Here is a 22,399-nt window from a genome sequence, read left to right on the forward strand (position 1 = left end):
TCCAAACCTGTGCTCGGGTGTTTCCGGATTCGTGACCTCAGCAAGACGTTCCAAAGTCCAGAAAAATGCGAATCCGGAACGGCCTCGGTCCCGAGGGTCCCGGATTCGGGACGCTGCACCTGTATTACGGAACAGTAGTTCAAATATAGTCAAACACAACACACAATCAGGATAAACATAGTACATATCGCTGTGACAAGTAGCTGGTATTAGTCCTGATCGGACAGACAGCTGGTCGCACGAACAGCTCTTCTCTGCACATTCTGCCCTGAAAAGCTCTTTAGATATCTCTTTTATTCTCCTTTTAGGGGTGGGTCTGGCAGAAAATAATGGAACCATTTAACCTATGATAGGTCGAGTTCTTTGTCTCAACTCTTTGGTGAAACCCTTCTCTTCACATGTCTTTCCTGTTATACTTTCTGAAGGCCCATCTCTCCTGTCCTTATCCCCTCAACGTTGGAGTCAGACATGCCATTCTTGGCCTTCAGATTCTAGTTATCAGTTATTTAAGTTCACGCGTGCCTGCGAGGCCAGGTCGCTGATTGCAGTGCGGGCAGACACATCAGGAGGGGCAAAGGAGTGGCAAGAGTTTATAGAGGGAAGTGATCGGGGCCCAGGAGAGGCAAGAGTTTGGGGCCCAGGAGAGGCAAGGGCCCAGGGGCAGCACGGGCCAGCCCACACTGCGATATGTGTGCGCACCAGGTCTGTGCAGCAGAGCAGGTCTCCAGTCGTCTTGGGTAATCCTTGCCACTGGACCAAGACCCAGCTCTGTCAAGCCTGTGTGGTGGCTGGTGTGCAATAGCCACCATACATTAAAATAATACACGCACAGGCATCTTCCACCCTTCAAGATATAGATCGGGATCTGGAATATTAGGTCCTTCATTGAAACACCTGTGAACTCATCCCTTTTTGGCGTGGAAGAAAGTCATCCTCGCTTCGAGGGACTGCCTATGATGATGATGAAGTTCACGCTGTTCAAGTAGCTTTAGCTATTGTACCATGGAATGAATCATTAAATGTTATAACATCCGCAGGGAAACAAAACCATAAGCAAATTCTAAGCATCTATCCAGTTATTCTAACACCAGTCTGAAGAGACTTTTTGGTCTCAAGTTATTTCTTCCAATTCACGATTTCTTCCAATACATGATTTCTTACACTATCTCCAACAGGAGAGAGTCTAACCACCTCCCCTTGAATTTCAACGGCATTACCATCGCCGAATCCCCCACCATCATCATCCTGGTGGTCAACATTGGCCAGAAACTTAACTGGACCAGCCACATAAATACCATGGCTACAAGAGCAGGTCAGAGGCTGGGTATTCTGCAGTGACTGATTCACGTCCTGATTCCCCAAAGCCTTTCCATCATCTACAAGGCACAAGTCAGGAGAGTGATGGAATACTCTCCACATGCCTAGATGAGTGCAGCTCCAACAACGCTCAATAAGCTCGACACCATCTAGGTCAAAGCAACCCGCTTGATCGGCATCCCATTCACCATCTTAAACATTCACTCCCTTCACGAAGGGTGCACCATAGCTGTAGTGTGCACCATCTACAAGATGTACTGCAGCAACTCACCAAGGCTTCTTCAGCAGCACCTCCCAAACTCACGACCTCTACCACTTAGAAGGACAAGGGCAGCAGGCGCATGGAAAAACCACCATTTCTAAGTTCCCCTCCAAGTTGCACACCATCCTGACTTGGAAATGCATCATCGTCGCTGGCTCAAAATCCTGGAACTCCCTCCTTAACGGCACTGTGGGAATATCTCCACCACAAGGACTGCAGCAGTTCCAGAATATTTCCACCACCACCTTCTCAAGGGCAATTAGGGATGGGCAATAAATATTGACCTTAACAGCGACACCCTCATCCTGTGAATGAATAAAAAATAAAATACACATGCACATACACACACACACACACACACACACATATACATATACACAGACATGTGTATTTGTGTGCATGTATGTGTATTGGTGTATGTATATGTACACACAAATGTACACACACATATGTACATATTTCCATATACGTTATGTGCACACACCTGGATATTTCTACACATATACACACACATGTGCACACATACACACACACACACACATATACATTTTCACAAACACGTGTATTTGTGTGCATGTATGTAAATTGGTGTATGTATATGTACACACAAATGTACATACACACATATGTACATATTTCCATATACGTTATGTGCACACACCTGAATATCCACACAAGTAATTATTTGAAAGTGAATCAAAAGCAGTTCTGGTGAAGTTTTTTAGAAATATTAGTAACTGAAATAGTAACATTACTGACAGCATTCATAAAGTTACCAAGACGGTCTCCACTTTCATTTATTGTGTCATGTCCTCAGTTACAACACATTGTATTTGCACCTTTCCAACGCTGCACCATGTGTAAAGGGCTTACAGCAGGAATTTTATGTCCTCTGATACGACAGATGAACAGATGAATAAACCGCTAAAGCAATGCCTGGCTCTCAATCTGTTTTCTGGCAACTGTAACATAACAACACACTCACACATGCAAAACGAACATGCACACATGCACACGCACATACATAAATATGTTAGACACATTTATTGCAAAAAATTGGACAGAGTGAAGCTCAACTTATGAAATAAAAAAATACCAATATCCGAGTTCACTTACTATAATAAGCGAATGGAAGATGAGTCCTGTTATAGTGAAATTACTGCCCACTTATACTGAAAATTGGAGTATTAATCCTCCATTACCGATGACACAAAAGCGAAGTAGAATAGGCCGTATGGATCATTGGAAACTGATAGATCTAAAGTGCCTATTCTCTGTCTGCACCCTCATCGAGATCCTCTTAATTATGCTTTTAGAAGACTCAACTACATCTTTGCTGCTGTGAACAGGCTGTCTCAGGATTACAGTCCTTTTCTGCAAAGTATAAAGTCAGGTCCCAGGTCAGGCTCATAGCTCGGAGAAGCAGAGGATTCTGCACCTCTTTTGGATTAGTGAGGCTCTGAATCAATATTAAATGCAGCAATTTCAAGGCGAGCTGACCATTTATTGTGAGTGAACTTGAACTAGCTGCATCTTCCATAATATCAAACTGTCAGTCAGCAATCCTCAGTCAGGTGCCTTCTCCTGTAGGAATGTTTTGATGTGACAAACAAGATTTCTTTATATCAGGTCCCACTGTAAATGTATATATCCATACACTGAGCTTGCTGTCTGCGTTACACATTTCTTTTTTTGCTTATACAATCAGGCTTTGTATTGGTGCAGAACTGCATTCGGATCCCAAGCAGATTACAATGGCATGTATTTTTAGATATATTCACGTTTCTCTGTCACATCCCCTGTACACAAGCTCCTTTTCAGTAAGAATTTCTATCTCTTCCAATTCTGACATCTGAATTGCTAACTGTTTCCAAGGTGATGCTTTACTTAGAGCTAAACGAATTCTATGCTTGGGCTATGGATTTTTAGACAAAAAAAAATCAGGCTTTGTATAAAGTCATGTAGCTGCTGATGACTATGGTTGGACACGGAACAGGAGCAGGGGTTGCTCACCTGAAAGCTCCATCATCGCTTTCAGTAAAGGCTCGCACTTTGTGCAAAGTGCGCGTGTGATTTAACAGCATAAAATGGATACTGAATTGCTGGACAGTTCATCCCTTAAAAGGGAAGCATGACACTGATGTGTCCCTAATTTGGAGTTACATGCACTGTTTTGTTTGCAGTCACGAAGACGGTGTGTGCACAGCAGTGCGACGAGCGATGCTTCAGCCCATTTGTTAGCGACTGCTGTCATCGGGAATGTGCGGGCGGCTGCTCGGGGCCAAAGGACACCGATTGCTTTGTACGTAACCGCAAGTAACATTGACCAATTTCAATTACTGTATCATTGGCCCACTTCAAGTCCATCACAATATCATTGGCCCACTTCAAGTCCATTACATAAGAACATAAGAAATAGGAGCACGAGTAGACATTTGGCCCCTCAAGCCTGCTCCGCCATTCAGTAAAGATCATGGCTGATCTGATCTTGGCCTCAACTCCACTTTCCTGCCCGCTCCCCATAATCCTTGAATCCCCTGTCGCTCAAAAATCTGTCTATCTCCACCATAAATATATTCAAAGACCCAGTCTCCACAGCTCTCTGGGGTAGAGAATTCCAAAGAATTACGATACTCTGAGAGAAAAAATTCCTTCTCATCTCTGTTTTAAATATGTGACCCTTTATTCTGAAACTTTGCTCCAAGTTCTAGATTCCCCCATGAGGGGAAACATCCTCTCTGCATCTACCCTGTCAAGGCCCCTCATTAGCTTATATGTTTCAATATACGTTTCACCTCTCATTCTTCTGAACTCCAATGAGTATAGGCTCAGCCTGCTCAACCTTTCTTCATAAGTCAACCCCTTCATCTCAGGAATCAACCTAGTGAACCTTCTTTGAACTGCCTCTAATGTAAGTTTATCCCTCCTTATGTAAGTAAACTAAAATTGTACACAGTACTCCAGGTGTGGTCTCACCAATGCCCTGTACAGTTGTAGCAAGACTTCCTTACTTTTATACTCCATCCCCAATATTCTATTTGCCTTCCTAATTACTTGCTGTACCTGCATACTAACTTTTTGTGTTTCGTGTATAAGGACCCCCAATCCTTTTGTACCGCAGAATTTTGTAGTCTCTCTCCATTTAAATAATAATTTGCTTTTTTTATTCTTCCAACCAAAATGGATAACCTCACATTTTCTCACATTATTCTCCATCTGCCAAATTTTTGCCCACTCACTTAACCTATCTATATCCCTTTGCAAATTCTTTGTGTCCTCTTCACAACTTGCTTTCCCATTATCTTTGTATCATCACCAAATTTGGCTACATGACATTCAGTCCCTTCATCCAAGTCATTAATATAGATTGTAAATAGCTGAGGTCCCAGCACTGAGCCCTGTGACATCCCGCTGGTTTTAGTTTGCCAACCTGAAAATGGCCCATTTATCCCGACTCTCTGTTTTCTGTTAGTTAGCCAATCCTGTATCCATGCTAATATAATACCCCCAACCCCGTGAGATCTTATCTTGTGCAGTAACCTTTTATGTGGCACCTTATTGAATGCCTTCTGGAAATCCAAATACACTACATCTACTGGTTCCCCTTTATCCACCCTGCTCGTTACATCCTCAAAAAATCTCTAGCAAATTTGTCAACATGATTTCCCTTTCATAAAACCATGCTGACTCTGCTTGATGGTATTATGATTTTCTAAATGTTCTACTTCCTTAATAGAAACATAGAAACATAGAAATTTACAGCGCAGAAGGAGGCCATTCCGGCCCAGCGTGTCCGCGCCGGCCGACAAAGAGCCACACGGCCCTTGGTCAGCAGCCCTAAAGGTTACATATAAACCTATGAGCAATGACGGAAAGGCAGAGAGCACCCAGCCCAACCAATCTGCTTCACCACAACTGCGACACCCGTTAAACTAAAACATTCTACACTCCACCCCAACCGGAGCTATGTGATCTCCTGGGAGAGGCAAAAAACAGATAAAAACCCAGGGGGGAACCCAATTTAGGGAGAAAAAAACTCTGGGAAAATTCCTCTCCGACCCATCCAGGCGATTCAGGAGATCACCCTGGCGATATTCTATTCCCTGCAGTACTTATCATTATATCTGCTCCGTCCAACAAAAGGTAATCCAATCTAATCCCAATTACAAGCTCTAGGTCCGTAACCCTGTAGGCTACTGCACTTTAAGTGCCCATCCAACCATCTCTTAAAAGTGGTGAGGGTTTCTGCATCCACCACTCTTGCAGGCAGAGAGTTCCAGATTCCCACAACCCTCTGCGTAAAGAAGCCCCTCCTCAAATCCCCTCTAAACCTCCACCAACCACCTTAAAACTATGTCCCTCGTAATAGACCCCTCCACCGATGGAAATAGACCCTTACTATCCACTATGTTCAGGCCCCTCAATATTTTGTACACCTCAATGAGGTCTCCTCTCAACCTCTTCGGTTCCAATGAGAACAAACCCAGCCTATCCAATCTGTCCTCATAACTAAGATTCTCCATTCCAGGCAGCATCCGAGTAAATCTCCTCTGCACCCTCTCGTGCAATTATGTCCTTCCTATAATACGGTGACTAGAACTGCACGCAATACTCCAGCTGTGGCCTAACCGAAGTATGATACAATTTAAGCAGAACCTCCTGGCTCTTATATTCTATGCCTCAGCCAATAAAGGCAAGCATTCCGTATGCCTTCTTAACCACCTTATCCACCTGGCCTGCTACTTTCAGGGATCTGTGGACAAGCACTCCAAGGTCCCTTTGTTCATCTACACTATTAAGTGGCCTAGCGCTTAATGTGTATACCCTTTCCTTATTAGCCCACCCAAAGTGCATCACCTCACACTTCTCTGAATTAAATTCCATTTGCCACTGCTCTGCCCACCTGACCAGTAGATTGATATCCTTCTGCAGCCCATGACTTTCCTCTTCATTATCAACCACACAGACAATTTTAGTTTCGTCTGCAAACTTCTTAATCATACTCCCTATATTCAAATCTAAATCGTTGATATATACCACAAAAAACAAGGATCTCAGTACTGAGCCCTGTGGAACCCCACTGGAAACATCATTCCAGTCACAAAAACATCCATCAATCATTACCCTTTGCTTCCTACCTCCAAGCCAATTTTGGATCCAACTTGACACTTTGCCCTTATCCCATGGGCTTTAACCTTCATGACCAGTCTACCATGTGGGACCTCATCAAAAGCTTTGCTAAAGTCCATATGTACTACATTGTATGCACCACCCGCATCGACCCTCTTGGTTACCTCCTCAAAAAATTCTATCAGGTTAGTCAGACACGATCTTCCCTTAACAAATCTGTGCTGACTGTCCCTAATTAATCCTTGCCTTTCCAAATGCAGATTTACCCTGTCTTTCAGGATTTTATCCAATAATTTTCCCACCACTGAGGTTAGGCTGACAGGCCTGTAATTACTCGGCCTATCACTTTCTCCCTTCTTAAACAAGAGCACTACATTAGCAGTCCTCCAATCCTCCAGCACTACACCCAGATCCAAAGAGGACTGGAAAATGATGGTCAAGGCCTCTGCTATTTCCTCTTTTACTTCGCTCAACTGCCTGGGATGCAGTTCATCCAGGCCTGGGGACTTAGCTACTTTCAAAGCTGCTAAACCCCTTAATACTTCCTCTCTCACTATATTTATTTTATCCGGAATATCACACTCCTCCTCGATAGCAGTATCTGCATTGCCCCTTTCCTTTATGAAAACAAAGTATTCGTTAAGAACCCTCCCAACATCTTCCGCCTCCACATAAAGATTACCCTCATGGTCTCTAATAGGCCGTACCCTTTCTTTAGTTACCCTCTTACACTTAATATATTTATAGAACATCTTAGGGTTTTCCTTAATTTTATTGGTCAAGAATTTCTTGTGCTCTCTCTTAGCATTCCTAATATCCTTTTTAATTTTGCCTCTTAACTTTCTATATTCCTGTAAAGATTCTACAATATTTAGCCGTTGATATATGACATAAGCGTCCCTTTTTTTCTTAATCCTCCCCTATAAGTCCCATGACATCCAGGAGCTCGAGAATTATTTTTCACAACCTTTTCCTTTAAGGGCACATGTTTGGCCTGAGCCTTCCGGATCTCCTCCTTAAATGCCCCCCACTCTTCCGACACTGAATTACCCTCAAGTAACTGTTTCCAGTCCAATATGGCCAAATTACTCCTTAACTTAGCAAAATTAGCTTTTCCCCAATTCGGAACTTTTAATCCAGGCCTGTTCTTGGCCTTATCCATAATCGACTTGAATCTGACTGAATTATGGTCACTGGCACCCAAGTGCTCTCCCACTAATACCCCTTCAACCTGCCCAGCTTCATTCCCCAAAACTAAATCCAAGACCGGCCCCTCTCGTGTTGGGCTTGCTACATACTGACTAAAAAAGTTCTCTTGAATGCATTTCAAGAATTCCGCACCCTCTATACCCTTCACACTAAATTTGTCCCAATCAATATTTGGATAGTTAAAATCCCCTACTATTACTACCATATGGACTTCACAGCAATTTGCCTACATATTTGCTCCTCTATCTCCCTCCCACTGTTTGGGGGTCTATAATACATGCCCAGCAGTGTGATCGACCCTTTTTTATTGTTCAATTCAACCCATATGGCCTCATTTGATGATCCCTCTAACATATCATCCCTCCTCAATGCTGTAATATTTTCTTTAATCAGTAGTGTAACACCCCCACCCCCACCTGCCTTTTACCCCCTCTCTAATTTGTCTAAAAATCCTGTAGCCAGGAATATTGATCTGCCAAACCTGCCCCTCTTTCAGCCATGTTTCTGTAATAGCTATAATGTCATACACTCAAGTGTCTACCTGTGCTCTTAGCTCATCCACATTATTCGCTATACTCCTTGCATTAAAGTATATACCATTCAGCACAGGAAGACCTCCTTGCTTACTGCATACTAAGCCCTGCTTCCAGATTTGCTTTCCAGATTCTTGCTATCTAATTTCTGCTTTACTTCCTTCCCTTTGGAATTCGTTCTCAGGTTCCCATTCCCCTGCCAAGCTCGTTTAAACTCTCCCCAACAGCACTAGCAAAACTCCCCGTGAGGAGACTGGTCCCAGCGCTGTTGAGGTCCGGTTTGTACAGGTCCCATCTCCCCAGAAGCGGTCCCAATGCCTCAAGAATTTAAAGCCCTCCCTCCTACACCAACTTTCCAGCCACATGTTCACCCTCTCTATCCTTATATTCTTATACTCATTAGAACATGGCACCAGTAGTAACCCAGAGATTACAACTTTGAGTCCTACTCTTTAATTTTCTTCCTAGCTCCCTGAATTCTTCCTGTAGGACCTCATCCCTTATTTTACCTATGCTGTTGGTCCCGATATGGACCAGAAACGCCTGTCTGTTCCCCTAACTATAGAATCCCCTATCACTAGGGTTGTTTTGTTCTTTGTCCCTCCCCCTGTGCAGCTGAGCCAACCGTGGTGCCTTGGAATTGGCTCTGGCTGCACTCCCGAGACGCACCATCGTCCTTACCGATACTCAGAAGTGAATATTGGTTTGAAAGCGAGATGGATTCATGGGGGGACTCCTGCGCTACCTGCCTAGCACACTTGCTACGTCTGGTAGTCACCCACTTCCCCTCACGCCTTTAAGCTGCGGGGTGACCACCTCTTGAAACGTGCTATCCAAGTTGTTCTCAGCCTCGCGGATGCACCTTATTGACTCCACTCGCTGCGCCAGCTCTGAAACGTGGAGCTCAAGTAGTTGAAGCTGGAGGCACCTCCTGCACACATGGTTGTCTAGGCTTTGCGAAGCGTCCGGGACTTCCCACATGTTGCAGGATGTTCACTCCACGGGACTGAGCTGCACTGCCATCCCTCTAGTTAGACTGATCTAGTTTAAAATCTACTTAAAAAGAAATAGAGAAAAGAGAGCGACTTACCAACTCACCTCACCGACTTATGTGGTTTCCCAAACTCACCGACCTCTGTGGCCTCCCGACCTTTCAGCCTCCGAACTCCCAACTTAAAGAAATAGAGAAAAGAAAGTTACTTACCAACTCACTTCACTGACTTCCGAGGCCTCTGAACTCGCCGGTCTCCGAACTCCCGACTCGCCGACCTCACAGGGCCAACCTATTCGCCGACCTCCCAACACACCGACTCATCGACCTCAGGGCCTTACCGACTCGCCGACCTCCCGACTCACCGACCTCCTGACTCACCGACCTCACTGACCTCCCGACTCGCCGACCTCACTGACCTCCCGACTCGCCGACCTCCTGACTCGCCGACCTCACTGACCTCCCGACTCGCCGACCTCCTGACTCACCGACCTCACTGACCTCCCGACTCGCCGACCTCCTGACTCACCGACCTCACTGACCTCCCGACTCGCCGACCTCCTGACTCACCGACCTCACTGACCTCCCGACTCGACGACCTCCCGACTCACCGACCTCCCGACTCGCTGACCTCCCGACTCGCTGACCTCCCGACTCGCTGACCTCCCCACTCGCCGACCTCCCGACTCACCGACCTCAGGACCTCAGGGCCTTACCAACTCACTGACCTCCAGACTCGTCAGAATTGAAATCCTCATCGACCTTCGGGCCTCCTGCTCCTCAGACCTCCTGAACTCACGACCTCTCCGAACTTCCGAACTCATGACCTCTCCGAACTGAACTCACTACTTCTCCGAACTGATAGACTCCAGCTTTTCCCAATGACAGATGTTAGGCTAACTGGTCTATAGTTTCCTGTTTTCTGTCTCCTTCTTTTCTTTAATAGGGGTGTTACATTTGTGGTTTTCCAATCTGCTGGGACCTTTCCAGAATCCAGGTAATTTTAGCAGATTACAACCAATGCATCCACTATCTCTGCAACCACTCCTTTTAAGACCCTAGGATGCAGGCCATCAGATCCAAGGGATTTGTCCACCTTTAGTGCCATTAGTTTGCCTAGTACATTTTCTCTAGTGATAGTGATTGTTTAACGTTCCCCCTTCCTATAGCCCCTTGTTTATTTATTATTGGGATGGTTTTAGAGTCTTCTACCGTGAAGAGCGATACAACATATTTGTTCAAAATCTCTGCCACTTCCATGTTTCCCATTATTAATTCCCTAGTCTCATCCTCCAAGGGACCAACACTTATTTTAGCTACTCTCTTCCTTATTATATACCTGTAGAAGCTCTTACAGTCTGTTTTTATATTTCTTGCCAGTTCCCTCTCATAATCTATCTTTTCTCTCTTTATTATTATTTTAGTCGTCCTTTGCTGGTTTCTAAAAATGTTCCCAATCCTATGGCCTACCACTAATCTTCGCAACATTAATTGCCTTTGTTTTCAATTTGATACCATCCTTTACTTCCTTAGTTAGTCATGGATGGTTCATCCTTCTCTTAGAGTCTTTCTTTCTCACTGGAATATATCTTTGCTGAGAGTTATCAAATATCTCCTTAAATGTCTGCTACTGCTTTTCTACCGTCTTACCCTTGAATCTATTTTCCCAGTCCACTTTGACCAACTCTGTTTTCATACCTTTGTACTTGCCTATATTTAAGTTCAGGGCACTAGTTTCAGACCCAAGTTTCTCACCCTCAAACTGAATTTGAAATTCTAACATGCTATGATCACTCTTCCCTAGAGAATCCTTTACTATAAGATCATTAATTAATCCTATCTCATTACACATTACCAGATCTAAAATAGCCTGCTCCTTGGTTGGTTTCACATTGTGTTGTTCGAAGAAACCATCCCAAATACTCATCCTCAAGGCTACCTTTGCCAATTTGATTTGTCCAATCTATTTGAGATTAAAATCGGCCATGATTATTGCCACACCTTTCTTACAAGCCTCCATTATTTCTTGATTTATACATTGTCCTATAGTGTAGCTACTGTTCGGGGGCTTATAGACCACTCCAACCAGTGACTTCTTTCCCTTGTTATTTCTTATCTCCACCCAAACTGATTCTGCATCTTGATCTTCTGAGCCAATATCATTTCTCACTACTGCACTGATCTCATCCTTTATTAACAGAGCTACCCCACCTCCGTTTCCTTTCAGCCTATCCTTCCAAAATATCAAGTACCCCTAAATATTCAGTTCCCAGCCTTGGTCACTTGGCAACCACGTCTCTGTAATGGCTATCAGCTCATACCCATTTATTTCTATTTGGGCTGTCAACTCATCTATTTTGTTCCGAATGCTGCATGCATTCAGATAAAGAGCTTTTAATTTTGTCTTTTTATCATTTTCCCCTACTCTGACTCTACTTTTTGGTGCACTTTCATGTTTATACACTCTGTCCCTTCATTACCCCTGTCGCTACCCTGCACTATTGCCTTCTCCTTTCTCTTTGACTTTTAAAATTTTCCTTCACCTGATCCCTCTCCCCCATTATTTACCTTAAAGCCCTATCTACAGCCCTAGTTATTCGATTCATAAGAACATAAAGAACATACGAAATAGGAACAGGAGTAGGCCATATGGCCCCTCAAGCCTGCTCTGCCATTCAAAAAGATTATGGCTGATCTGATCATGGACTCAGCTCCACTTCCCCGCCCGCTCCCCATAACCCCTTATCCCCTTATTGTTTAAGAAACTGTCTATTTTTGTCTTAAACTTATTCAATGTCCCAGCTTCCACAGCTCTCTGATGCAGAGAATTCCACAGATTTACAACCCTCTGAGAGAAGAAATTTCTCCTCATCTCTGTTTAAAATATTCTAAGATCGTGCCCTCTAGTTCAAGTCTCACCCATCAGTGGAACCATCCCTCTGCATCCACCTTGTCAAGCCCCCTCATAATCTTATACGTTTCAATGAGATCACCTCTCATTCTTCTGAACTCCAATGAGTAGAGGCCCAACCTACTCAACCTTTTCTCATAAGTCAAACCTTCATCCCCGGAATCAACCAAGTGAACCTTCTCTGAACTGCCTCCAAAGCAAGTATATCCTTTCGTAAATATGGAAACCAAAACTGCACGCAGTAATCCAGGTGTGGCCTCACCAATACCTTATATAGCTGTAGCAAGACTTCCATGCTTTTATACGCCATCCCCTTTGCAATAAAGGCCAAGATACCATTGGCCTTTCTGATCATTTGCTGTACCTGCATACTATCCTTTTGTGTTTCATGCACAAGTACCCCCAAGTCCCGCTGTACTGCGGCACTTTGCAATCTTTCTCCATTTAAATAATAACTTGCTCTTTGATTTTTTCTGCCAAAGTCCATGACTTCACACTTTCCAACATTATACTCCATCTGCCAAATTTTTGCCCAGGACACTGGTCCCAGCGTGGTTCAAGTGAAGCCCGTCCCAATGGAACAGCTCCCTCTTTCCCCAATACTGATGCTAGTGCCCCATGAATCGAAACCCATTTCTCCCACACCAATCTTTGAGCCACGCATTCATCTCTCTGATCTTATTTACCCTGTGGCAATTTGCTCGTGGCTCAGGTTGTAATCCAGAGATTATTACCTTTGTGGTTCTGCTTTTTAATTTAGCCCCTAGCTACTTATACTCCCTCAGCAGAACCTTTTTCTTTGTCCTACCTATGTCGTTGGTACCTATGTGGACCACGACAACTGGATCTTTCCCCTCCCACTCCAAGTTCCTCTCCAGCCCAGAGGAGATTTCCTTAACCCTGGCACCGGGCAGGCAACACAGCCTTTGAGACTCACACTCTCGGCTGCAGAGAACAGTATCTATCCCACTAACTATACTGTCCTCTACCACTATTACATTTCTTTTTACTCCTGCAACTTGAATGGCCCCCTGTACCACAGTGCTGTGGTCAGATTGCTCATCCTCCCTGCAGTACCTGCTCTTGTCTACACAGGAAGCAAGAACCTCCTACCTGTTGAACAAGTGCAAGGGCTGAGGCTCCTCCAATGCTACCTTCTGGATCCCCATACCTGCCTCATTCATAGTCACACCCTCCTGTCCCTGACCATGGACCAAATTTGAATTATTTAACGTAAAGGGTGTGACTGCCTCCTGGAACACAGTGTCCAGGTAACTCTTCCCCTCCCTGATGTATCGCAGTGTCTGGAGCTAGGACTCCAGCTCATCAACTCTGAGCCGAAGTTCCTCGCGCCACCAACACTTAAAAATGTGGTTGTTGTGGATCACACTGGTGTCCACCAGCTCCCACATGCTACAGCTACAACACATCACCTGCTCTGCCATCTCTATTTTATTTTATTTAACTAATCAGGTTTTCAAGTTTTGAAACATCAAATTATCTATGTATAGCTTTTAATCTGTACCACAGCTCTTAATTTAAACCAATGGCCAAGTTTAGAAATCTTGTTCTATTTAAGTAAATGTAATTACATTTGTATTTAAGTAACTTAGTTTACAGTTTAGTTCCTTGACTTCTTAATTGATCTGGATTAAGTAGTGGGAAATTAAATTAAATATCTTCCTGTAACACAAAGCATTACAAATAGTATGGGCAAAAAGCTGCAACTCCTCCCCGCTCTTCTCCAAATTCCCCCAAAATTACTCTGTTTAAGTGCACTCCCTTTAACTCCGCTCTGTGCAGACTACTCTGTGCTGTGAAAAACTGTTGACTTTTATACTCTTAAGAGCTACACCCAATTTACAATTATTGACTCAGCTCCCCTATTCCATGTGATTAACACCTATTCAAGTCTAACACGTACAGCTGACTGACAGTTAACTGCCATTGGTAGGCAACTTCTGTTAACTACAGTTTTAAAGTTCTAGGTTTAAACCAAAATGTTAAACTAAATTTCAGTTTTTACAGCTTCTACTTACCCAATACTTACCAGAAATTCCCACTCTTTCCAAATTCTCCCCAAAACACTCTGTTTAAGTCCACTCCCTTTAAGCCTCCGTGCAGACAACAGTATCATTGGCCCACTTCAAGTTCTTACTGTATCATTGTCCCACTTCATCCCCTCTGTGTTTGTGTGTCTAACATCTAAGAAAATATGTGCATGCTTACAAATGATTCCGAAAACTGTCGCTACTTCAGACACCAGCTTTACTGCATTATATTTTCCAGCTGAGGAATTAGTGAATTATCTGAGACAAGGAAATAAGTCTTGCAGGGTTGAGCTTTGCTTTCAGGGCTAGCATCATCATGATGCAGTGCCTCATTCTACTTTACTGTGGTAATTAAATAGAGAAGGGGTCATTTTTCCTCTTGGTTGTTTCTACTGCAATAAATTTCTGATCAGTATCCTTAGTCCATCTTACTTTTTTATGAACTGCACTAAACGATTAATGTCTGCTGCAGTACGAACTCCATTTCTTCCCACCACTACCAAGCCAGCAGCCATAACGGCAGTGACATTCCAGGAACCTGCCTGTCTGACAGCTCCCTTATGGAGAAGCAGTTGTTTTTAAGCTAACTTTTAATTAATGATTGATCAACATATGGGGCCCAAGTTTGCCCAGGAGTTGCTCTGTTTTTTTTGGAGCAACTAGATTTTTTTGGAATATCTTAAAAATCACAATTCTGCCCATTTAATTTGCTCCAGTGTAAGTGAGTTAGTCAGGTTTTTTTTAGTTTTTTTTTTTTTTCAAAAGGTGGCGTTACCAGCCAGTTACACCTGTTTTGGCCATTTAACATGTTTAGACAGCTAAAAGTTACTCCAAACTAACTTAGGCCAGCGTACTTGGCCACTTGTGGCCGCACAGAAAAATCTTGCGGTGAGCCAAGAAATCAGCACAGGTAAGTACATTTAAAGCACCAAGCACTAAACAAAGCAGTATATTTAAAGCACCAAGCACTAAACAAAGCACAAAAATAAGTATTCAATAACAAATAAAAAATACAAGGAAGCTGGGAGGGCCTGCACCTAGCACCAAGACTTACAAAGCACTAAACAACTAGATTAAAAATGGATTGGTAAACTAGCAAATACATTATAGCAAGTCCTGTAAATAGAAGTTTCAGCCAAACTATTTTACAGAATTCCTTTTGAAAGCAGATGACCAGTAAACATGAATGTAAATCAAACAAGAATTTAGGACCACATAATCAATCAATAAATAAACAAATAAAAAAATAGAAGTCTACCTTCAGCAAAGCTTTACTGCAGAAAAACACAAGCAATTGGCCACCGATGAGGGAGCATATTTGGCCAGGGCTCGGGACAGTAAGATGCACACCGGGAGGCTAGGCTCAACGTGGCATCGGTAAAGGGGGGGTGGGGGGGGGGGAGGCTGAACGCAGCATTGGTAAAGGAGGCGGGGGGAGGCTGAACGCAGCATCAGTAAAGAGGCAGGGGGAGGCTGAACGCAGCATCAGTAAAGGGGGGGAGGGGGAAGGCTGAATGCAGCATCGGTAAAGGAGTGGGGTGGGGGGAGGCTGAACACGGCATTGGTAAAGGGGGGGCGCGGAGGCTGAAAACAGTGTTTGTAAAGGGAGCGAGGGGAGGCTGAACGTGGCATTGGTAAAGAGGCAGGGGGAGGCTGAACGCAGCATCGGTAAAGGGGGGGAGGGGGGAGGCTGAACGCAGCATCGGTAAAGGAGGGGGGTGGGGGGAGGCTGAACACGGCATTGGTAAAGGGGGGGAGGGAGGCTGAACACGGCAGGGAAAGCCGATGAGGGTGCCCATTTGGCCAGGGCTAGGGGCGGCGTGCTTCGGGCCCCTCCCACACAGCTTGCAGAGATTCTGGGGGCGAGGAGTTACTGCACATGCGCGCACACTCTAGCGCGCATGGTGCCGGGACCTGGCTCCGCCCCCCCACTGCTTGTGCTGCGGCACGCTAAGGCCTGCGACGTTCCAAGGAGTGGGAAGAATACCTAGGTAAGTTTTCGGCACCATATTTTAGTGTTGCGCCGTTTTAACCGGGGGCGGGGGGAAGGCAAACTTGGGCCCTTAGAGTGCAATAATGCACTTTTACAAGTTTATGCTTTCGGCCGACTTAGAATACTTGTGCGGTGGTGTCCTGGTACAGTGCCTCAGTTTAATGAAAGTACTTTTCTTTGCTGAGTTCTCAGGCACAAAGCACTACTTGATAAAGAGTAACGAATACCTTGGTTAGTTAGCTCAAGGTAGTAATAAGGTAATACTAGTGATAAAGGGTTAGATGTACTCTGATCAGTTAGAACAGGTTAGCAATAATAAGTGATACTAGTGATAAAGGATAACGTATACATTGGTTGCGAGAAAATATTAATGCAACCTTGGGGTTCATTTGGTATCATAAACTTGAAAATTCAATAGCTTTATTTTTGATCCAAGGAAAAAGGCAATATTTAAAATTATAATTAGTTTTTCCTTACTGGTGAATGAATAATGTTAGTGAATTTTCTTTTCAAATTGGTGCTTATTTAGTGCACATCAAGATAAAGTTTAAATTTAACGTTTGTTGAATGGTAATTCATGAGTCGATCCCAAATCCCCAAGATTTGCTTTTCCTGACTTCACAAGCGAAACTTTCACAGCCCAAATCCCCTTCTCCTCTCTCCATGCATACCCTTTCGAGGATGCTGACACCAGGTACTGCAGGATTACATACCTAGCAGAGCTACACAAGAACAAGAGGAGGCCATTCATTCCCTTGAGCCTGTTAAATCATTTAATTAGATCATGGCTGATCTGTATCTTAACTCCATCTAACCGCCTTGGTTCCAAAACCTTTAACACCCTCGCCTAACAAAAATCTATCAATCTCAGTTTTGCAATAATCAACTGACTCCCAGCCTCAACATTCATCAAGGACACCGAGGCAGTCAGGACCGGCTGGAAGGAACACTTCGAAGGTCTCCTTAACTGAGACTCTGCCTTTGTCACGAGTGTCCTCGACTCCATCCCGCAGCATGCTACCTGCCACCATCTCAGCAAAACCCCAGCCCTGCACGAGGTAGAAAAGGCAAACCGTCAGCTCAAGGACAACAAGGCATCAGAAGCAGATGGAATCCCCGCCGAGACACTAAAGTATGGCGGAGAAGCACTATTGGCATGAATGCATGACCTCATCTCTCTTATCTGGAAGGAGGAGAGCATGCCAGAAGATCTCAGAGATGCCGTAATCGTGACCATCTTCAAAAAGGTTGACAAGTCCAACTGCAGCAACTACAGTGGAATCTCGCTGCTGTTGGCCACTGGGAAAGTCATTGCTAGAATCCTCCTCAACCGTCTTCTCCATATGGCTGAAGAGCTCCTCCCAGAGTCACATTGCAGATTCCGTCCACTAAGGGGTACAACGGACATGATCTTCACCACGCGACAACTACAAGAGAAATGCAGGGAACAGCACCAACCTCACAAAGGCCTTTGACACTGTCAACCGTGAGGCACTATGGAGCGTCCTCCTACATTTCGGCTGCACCCAAAAGTTTGTCACCATTCTCCACCTGCTTCACGACAACATGCAAGCTGTGATCCTGACCAACGGATCCACCACAGACCCAATCCATGTCCGGACTGGGGTCAAGCAGGGCTGCGTCATCCCAGCAACGCTCTTCTCGATCTTCCTCGCTGCAATGCTCCATCTCATTCTCAACAAGCTCCCCGCTGGAGTGGAACTAAACTATAAAACCAATGAGAAACTGTTCAACCTTCGTCGCCTCCAGGCTAGAGCCAAGGTCATCCCATTCTCTGTCATCGAACTACAGTATGTGGATCACGCTTGCGTCTGTGCACATTCAGAGGCCGAACTCCAAACCATTGTCAACATCATTACCGTGACGTACGAAAGCATGGGCCTTACATGAAAAACATCCGTAAGACAAAGATCCTCCACCAACCTGACCCCGCCACATAGCACTGCCCCCCCAGTCATCAAAAACGATGGCGCGGCCTTGGACAACATGGACCACTTTCCATACCTCAGGAGCCTATCATCAGCAAGGGCCGACATCGACGACAAGGTTCAACACCGCCTCCAGTGCGCCAGCGCAGCCTTCGACCACCTGAGGAAGAGAGTGTTCGAAGACCAGGACCTCAAATCTGGTACCAAGCTTATAATCTACAGGGCGGTAGTGATACCCTCCCTCCTGTATGACTCAGAGACATGGACCATATACAGTAGACACCTCAAAGCGCTGGAGAAGTACCACCAGCGCTGCCTCCGCAAGATCCTGCAAATCCACTGAGACAATAGACGCACCAACGTCAGTGTTCTCGATCAGGCCAACATCCTCAGCATCGAAGTACCGACCACACTCAAACAGCTCTGTTGGGTGGGCCACATTGTCCACATGCCCAACACGAGACTCCCAAAGCAAGCGCTTTACTCGGAACTCCTACACGGCAAGCGATCCCTAGGTGAGCAGAGGAAACGTTTCAAAGACACCCTCAAAAGCCTCCTTAATAAAGTGCAACATCCCCACCGGCACCTGGGAATCCCTGGCTCAAGATCATCCTAAGTGGAGGAAGAGCATCCGGGAGGACGCTGAGCACCTTGAGTCTCGTCGCTGAGAGCATGCAGAAGCCAAACGCAGACAGCAGAAGGAGCGTGTAGAAAACCAGACTCCCCATCCAGCCTTTCCTTCAACCACTGTCTGTCCCACCTGTGACAGAGACGTGTAATTCCCGTATCGGACTGTTCAGTCACCTGAGAACTTACTTTTAGAGTGGGAGCAAGTCTTCCTCGATTTCGAGGGACTGCCTATGATGATGATGATGAGCCTCAACAGCTTTTTGGGAGAGAGTTCCAGATTTCCACTACCCTTTGTGTGAAGAAGTGCTTTGTCTCATCCTTGAACAGCCTAGCTCTAATTTTAAGGTTATGCCCCCTCGTTCTGGGATCCCCCACCAGAGGAAGTAGTTTCTCTCCATCTACCCAAACAAATCCTTTAATCATCTTAAAGACCTTAATTAGATCACTCCGTAATTTTTTATATTCAAAAGGTAGACAAGCCTTGTCTATGCAACCTGTCCTCATAATTTAACCCTGCTGTTGGGGAGGAGTTAAACTAATATGGCAGGGGGATGGGAACCAATGCAGGGAGACGGAGGGAAACAAAAAGGAGATAAAAGCAAAAGACAGAAAGGAGATGAGGAAAAGTGCAGAGAAACCCAAGAAAAAGAACAAAAAGGGCCACTGTACAGCAAAATTCTAAGAGGCCAAAGGGTGTTAAAAAAACAAGCCCTGAAGGCTTTGTGTCTTAATGCAAGGAGTATCCGTAATAAGGTGGATGAATTAACTGTGCAAATATATGTTAACAAATATGAGGTGATTGGGATTACGGAGACGTGGCTCCAGGATGATCAGGGCTGGGAACTCAATATCCAGGGGTATTCAACATTCATGAAGGATAGAATAAAAGGAAAAGGAGGTGGGGTAGCATTGCTGGTTAAAGAGGAGATTAATGCAATAGTTAGGAAATACATTAGCTTGGATGATGTGGAATCTATATGGGTAGAGCTGCAGAACACCAAAGGGCAAAAAACATTAGTGGGAGTTGTGTACAGACCTCCAAACAGTAGTAGTGATGTTGGGGAGGGCATCAAACAGGAAATTAGGGGTGCATGCAATAAAGGTGCAGCAGTTATAATGGGTGACTTTAATATGCACATAGATTGGGCTAACCAAACTGGAAGCAATACGGTGGAGGAGGATTTCCTGGAGTGCATAAGGGATTGTTTTCTAGACCAATATGTCAAGGAACCAACGAGGTGGGAGGCCATCTTAGACTGGGTGTTGTGTAATGAGAGAGGATTAATTAGCAATCTTGTTGTGCGAGGCCCCTTGGGGAAGAGTGACCATAATATGGTGGAATTCTGTATTAGGATGGAGAATGAAACAGTTAATTCAGAGACCATGGTCCAGAACTTAAAGAAGGGTAACTTAGAAGGTATGAAGCGTGAATTGGCTAGGATAGATTGGCGAATGATACTGAAGGGGTTGACTGTGGATGGGCAATGGCAGACATTTAGAGACCGCATGGATGAACTACAACAATTGTACATTCCTGTCTGGCGTAAAAATAAAAAAGGGAAGGTGGCTCAACCGTGGCTATCAAGGGAAATCAGGGATAGTATTAAAGCCAAGGAAGTGGCATACAAATTGGCCAGAAATAGCAACGAACCCGGGGACTGGGAGAAATTTAGAACTCAGCAGAGGAGGACAAAGGGTTTGATTAGGGCAGGGAAAATGGAGTACAAGAAGAAGCTTGCAGGGAACATTAAGACGGACTGCAAAAGTTTCTATAGGTATGTAAAGAGAAAAAGGTTAGTAAAGACAAACGTAGGTCCCCTGCAGTCAGAATCAGGGGAAGTCATAACGGGGAACAAAGAAATGGCAGACCAATTGAACAAGTACTTTGGTTCGGTATTCACTAAGGAGGACACAAACAACCTTCCGGATATAAAAGGGGTCAGAGGGTCTAGTAAGGAGGAGGAACTGAGAGAAATCCTTATTAGTCGGGAAATTGTGTTGGGGAAATTGATGGGATTGAAGGCCGATAAATCCCCAGGGCCTGATGGACTGCATCCCAGAGTACTGAAGGAGGTGGCCTTGGAAATAGCGGATGCATTGACAGTCATTTTCCAACATTCCATTGACTCTGGATCAGTTCCTATCGAGTGGAGGGTAGCCAATGTAACCCCACTTTTTAAAATGAAGGGAGAGAGAAAACAGGGAATTATAGACCGGTCAGCCTGACCTCAGTAGTGGGTAAAATGATGGAATCAATTATTAAGGATGTCATAGCAGCGCATTTGGAAAGAGGTGACATGATAGGTCCAACTCAGCATGGATTTGTGAAATGGAAATCATGCTTGACAAATTTTCTGGAATTTTTTGAGGATGCTTCCAGTAGAGTGGACAAGGGAGAACCAGTTGATGTGGTATATTTGGACTTTTAGAAGGCTTTCGACAAGGTCCCACACAAGAGATTAATGTGCAAAGTTAAAGCACATGGGATTGGGGGTAGTGTGCTGACATGGATTGAGAACTGGTTGTCAGACAGGAAGCAAAGAGTAGGAGTAAATGGGTACTTTTCAGAATGGCAGGCAGTGACTAGTGGGGTACCTCAAGGTTCTGTGCTGGGGCCCAGCTGTTTACACTGTACATTAATGATTTAGACGAGGGGATTAAATGTAGTATCTCCAAATTTGCGGATGACACTAAGTTGGGTGGCAGTGTGAGCTGCGAGGAGGATGCTATGAGGCTGCAGAGTGACTTGGATAGGTTAGGTGAGTGGGCAAATGCATGGCAGATGAAGTATAATGTGGATAAATGTGAGGTTATCCACTTTGGTGGTAAAAACAGAGAGACAGACTATTATCTGATTGGTGACAGATTAGGAAAAGGGGAGGTGCAACGAGACCTGGGTGTCATGGTACATCAGTCATTGAAGGTTGGCATGCAGGTACAGCAGGCGGTTAAGAAATCAAATGGCATGTTGGCCTTCATTGCGAGGGGATTTGAGTACAGGGGCAGGGAGGTGTTGCTACAGTTGTACAGGGCCTTGGTGAGGCCACACCTGGAGTATTGTGTACAGTTTTGGTCTCCTAACTTGAGGAAGGACATTCTTGCTATTGAGGGAGTGCAGCGAAGGTTCACCAGACTGATTCCTGGGATGGCGGGACTGACCTATCAAGAAAGACTGGATCAACTAGGCTTGTATTCACTGGAGTTCAGAAGAATGAGAGGGGACCTCATAGAAACGTTTAAAATTCTGATAGGTTCAGACAGGTTAGATGCAGGAAGAATGTTCCCAATATTGGGGAAGTCCAGAACCAGGGGTCACAGTCTAAGGATACGGGGTAAGCCATTTAGGACCGAGATGAGGAGAAACTTCTTCACCCAGAGAGTGGTGAACCTGTGGAATTCTCTACCACAGAAAGTTGTTGAGGC

The 22,399-nt window shown here is 44.8% G+C and overlaps 1 protein-coding gene across 1 annotated transcript in view; it reads left to right on the forward strand.

Moving 5' to 3' along the window:
• Positions 1-22,399, forward strand: part of LOC139255129 (receptor tyrosine-protein kinase erbB-4-like) — a 1,872,364-nt gene that overhangs the window by 903,341 nt on the left and 946,624 nt on the right. The window contains exon 6 of the mRNA XM_070873872.1: positions 3,763-3,881. Coding sequence (XP_070729973.1) covers positions 3,763-3,881 — 119 coding nt within the window. The remainder of the gene's footprint in view (positions 1-3,762; positions 3,882-22,399) is intronic.

The sequence above is a fragment of the Pristiophorus japonicus genome, chromosome 3, assembly GCF_044704955.1.
Source record: "Pristiophorus japonicus isolate sPriJap1 chromosome 3, sPriJap1.hap1, whole genome shotgun sequence".
NCBI lineage: Eukaryota > Metazoa > Chordata > Chondrichthyes > Pristiophoridae > Pristiophorus > Pristiophorus japonicus.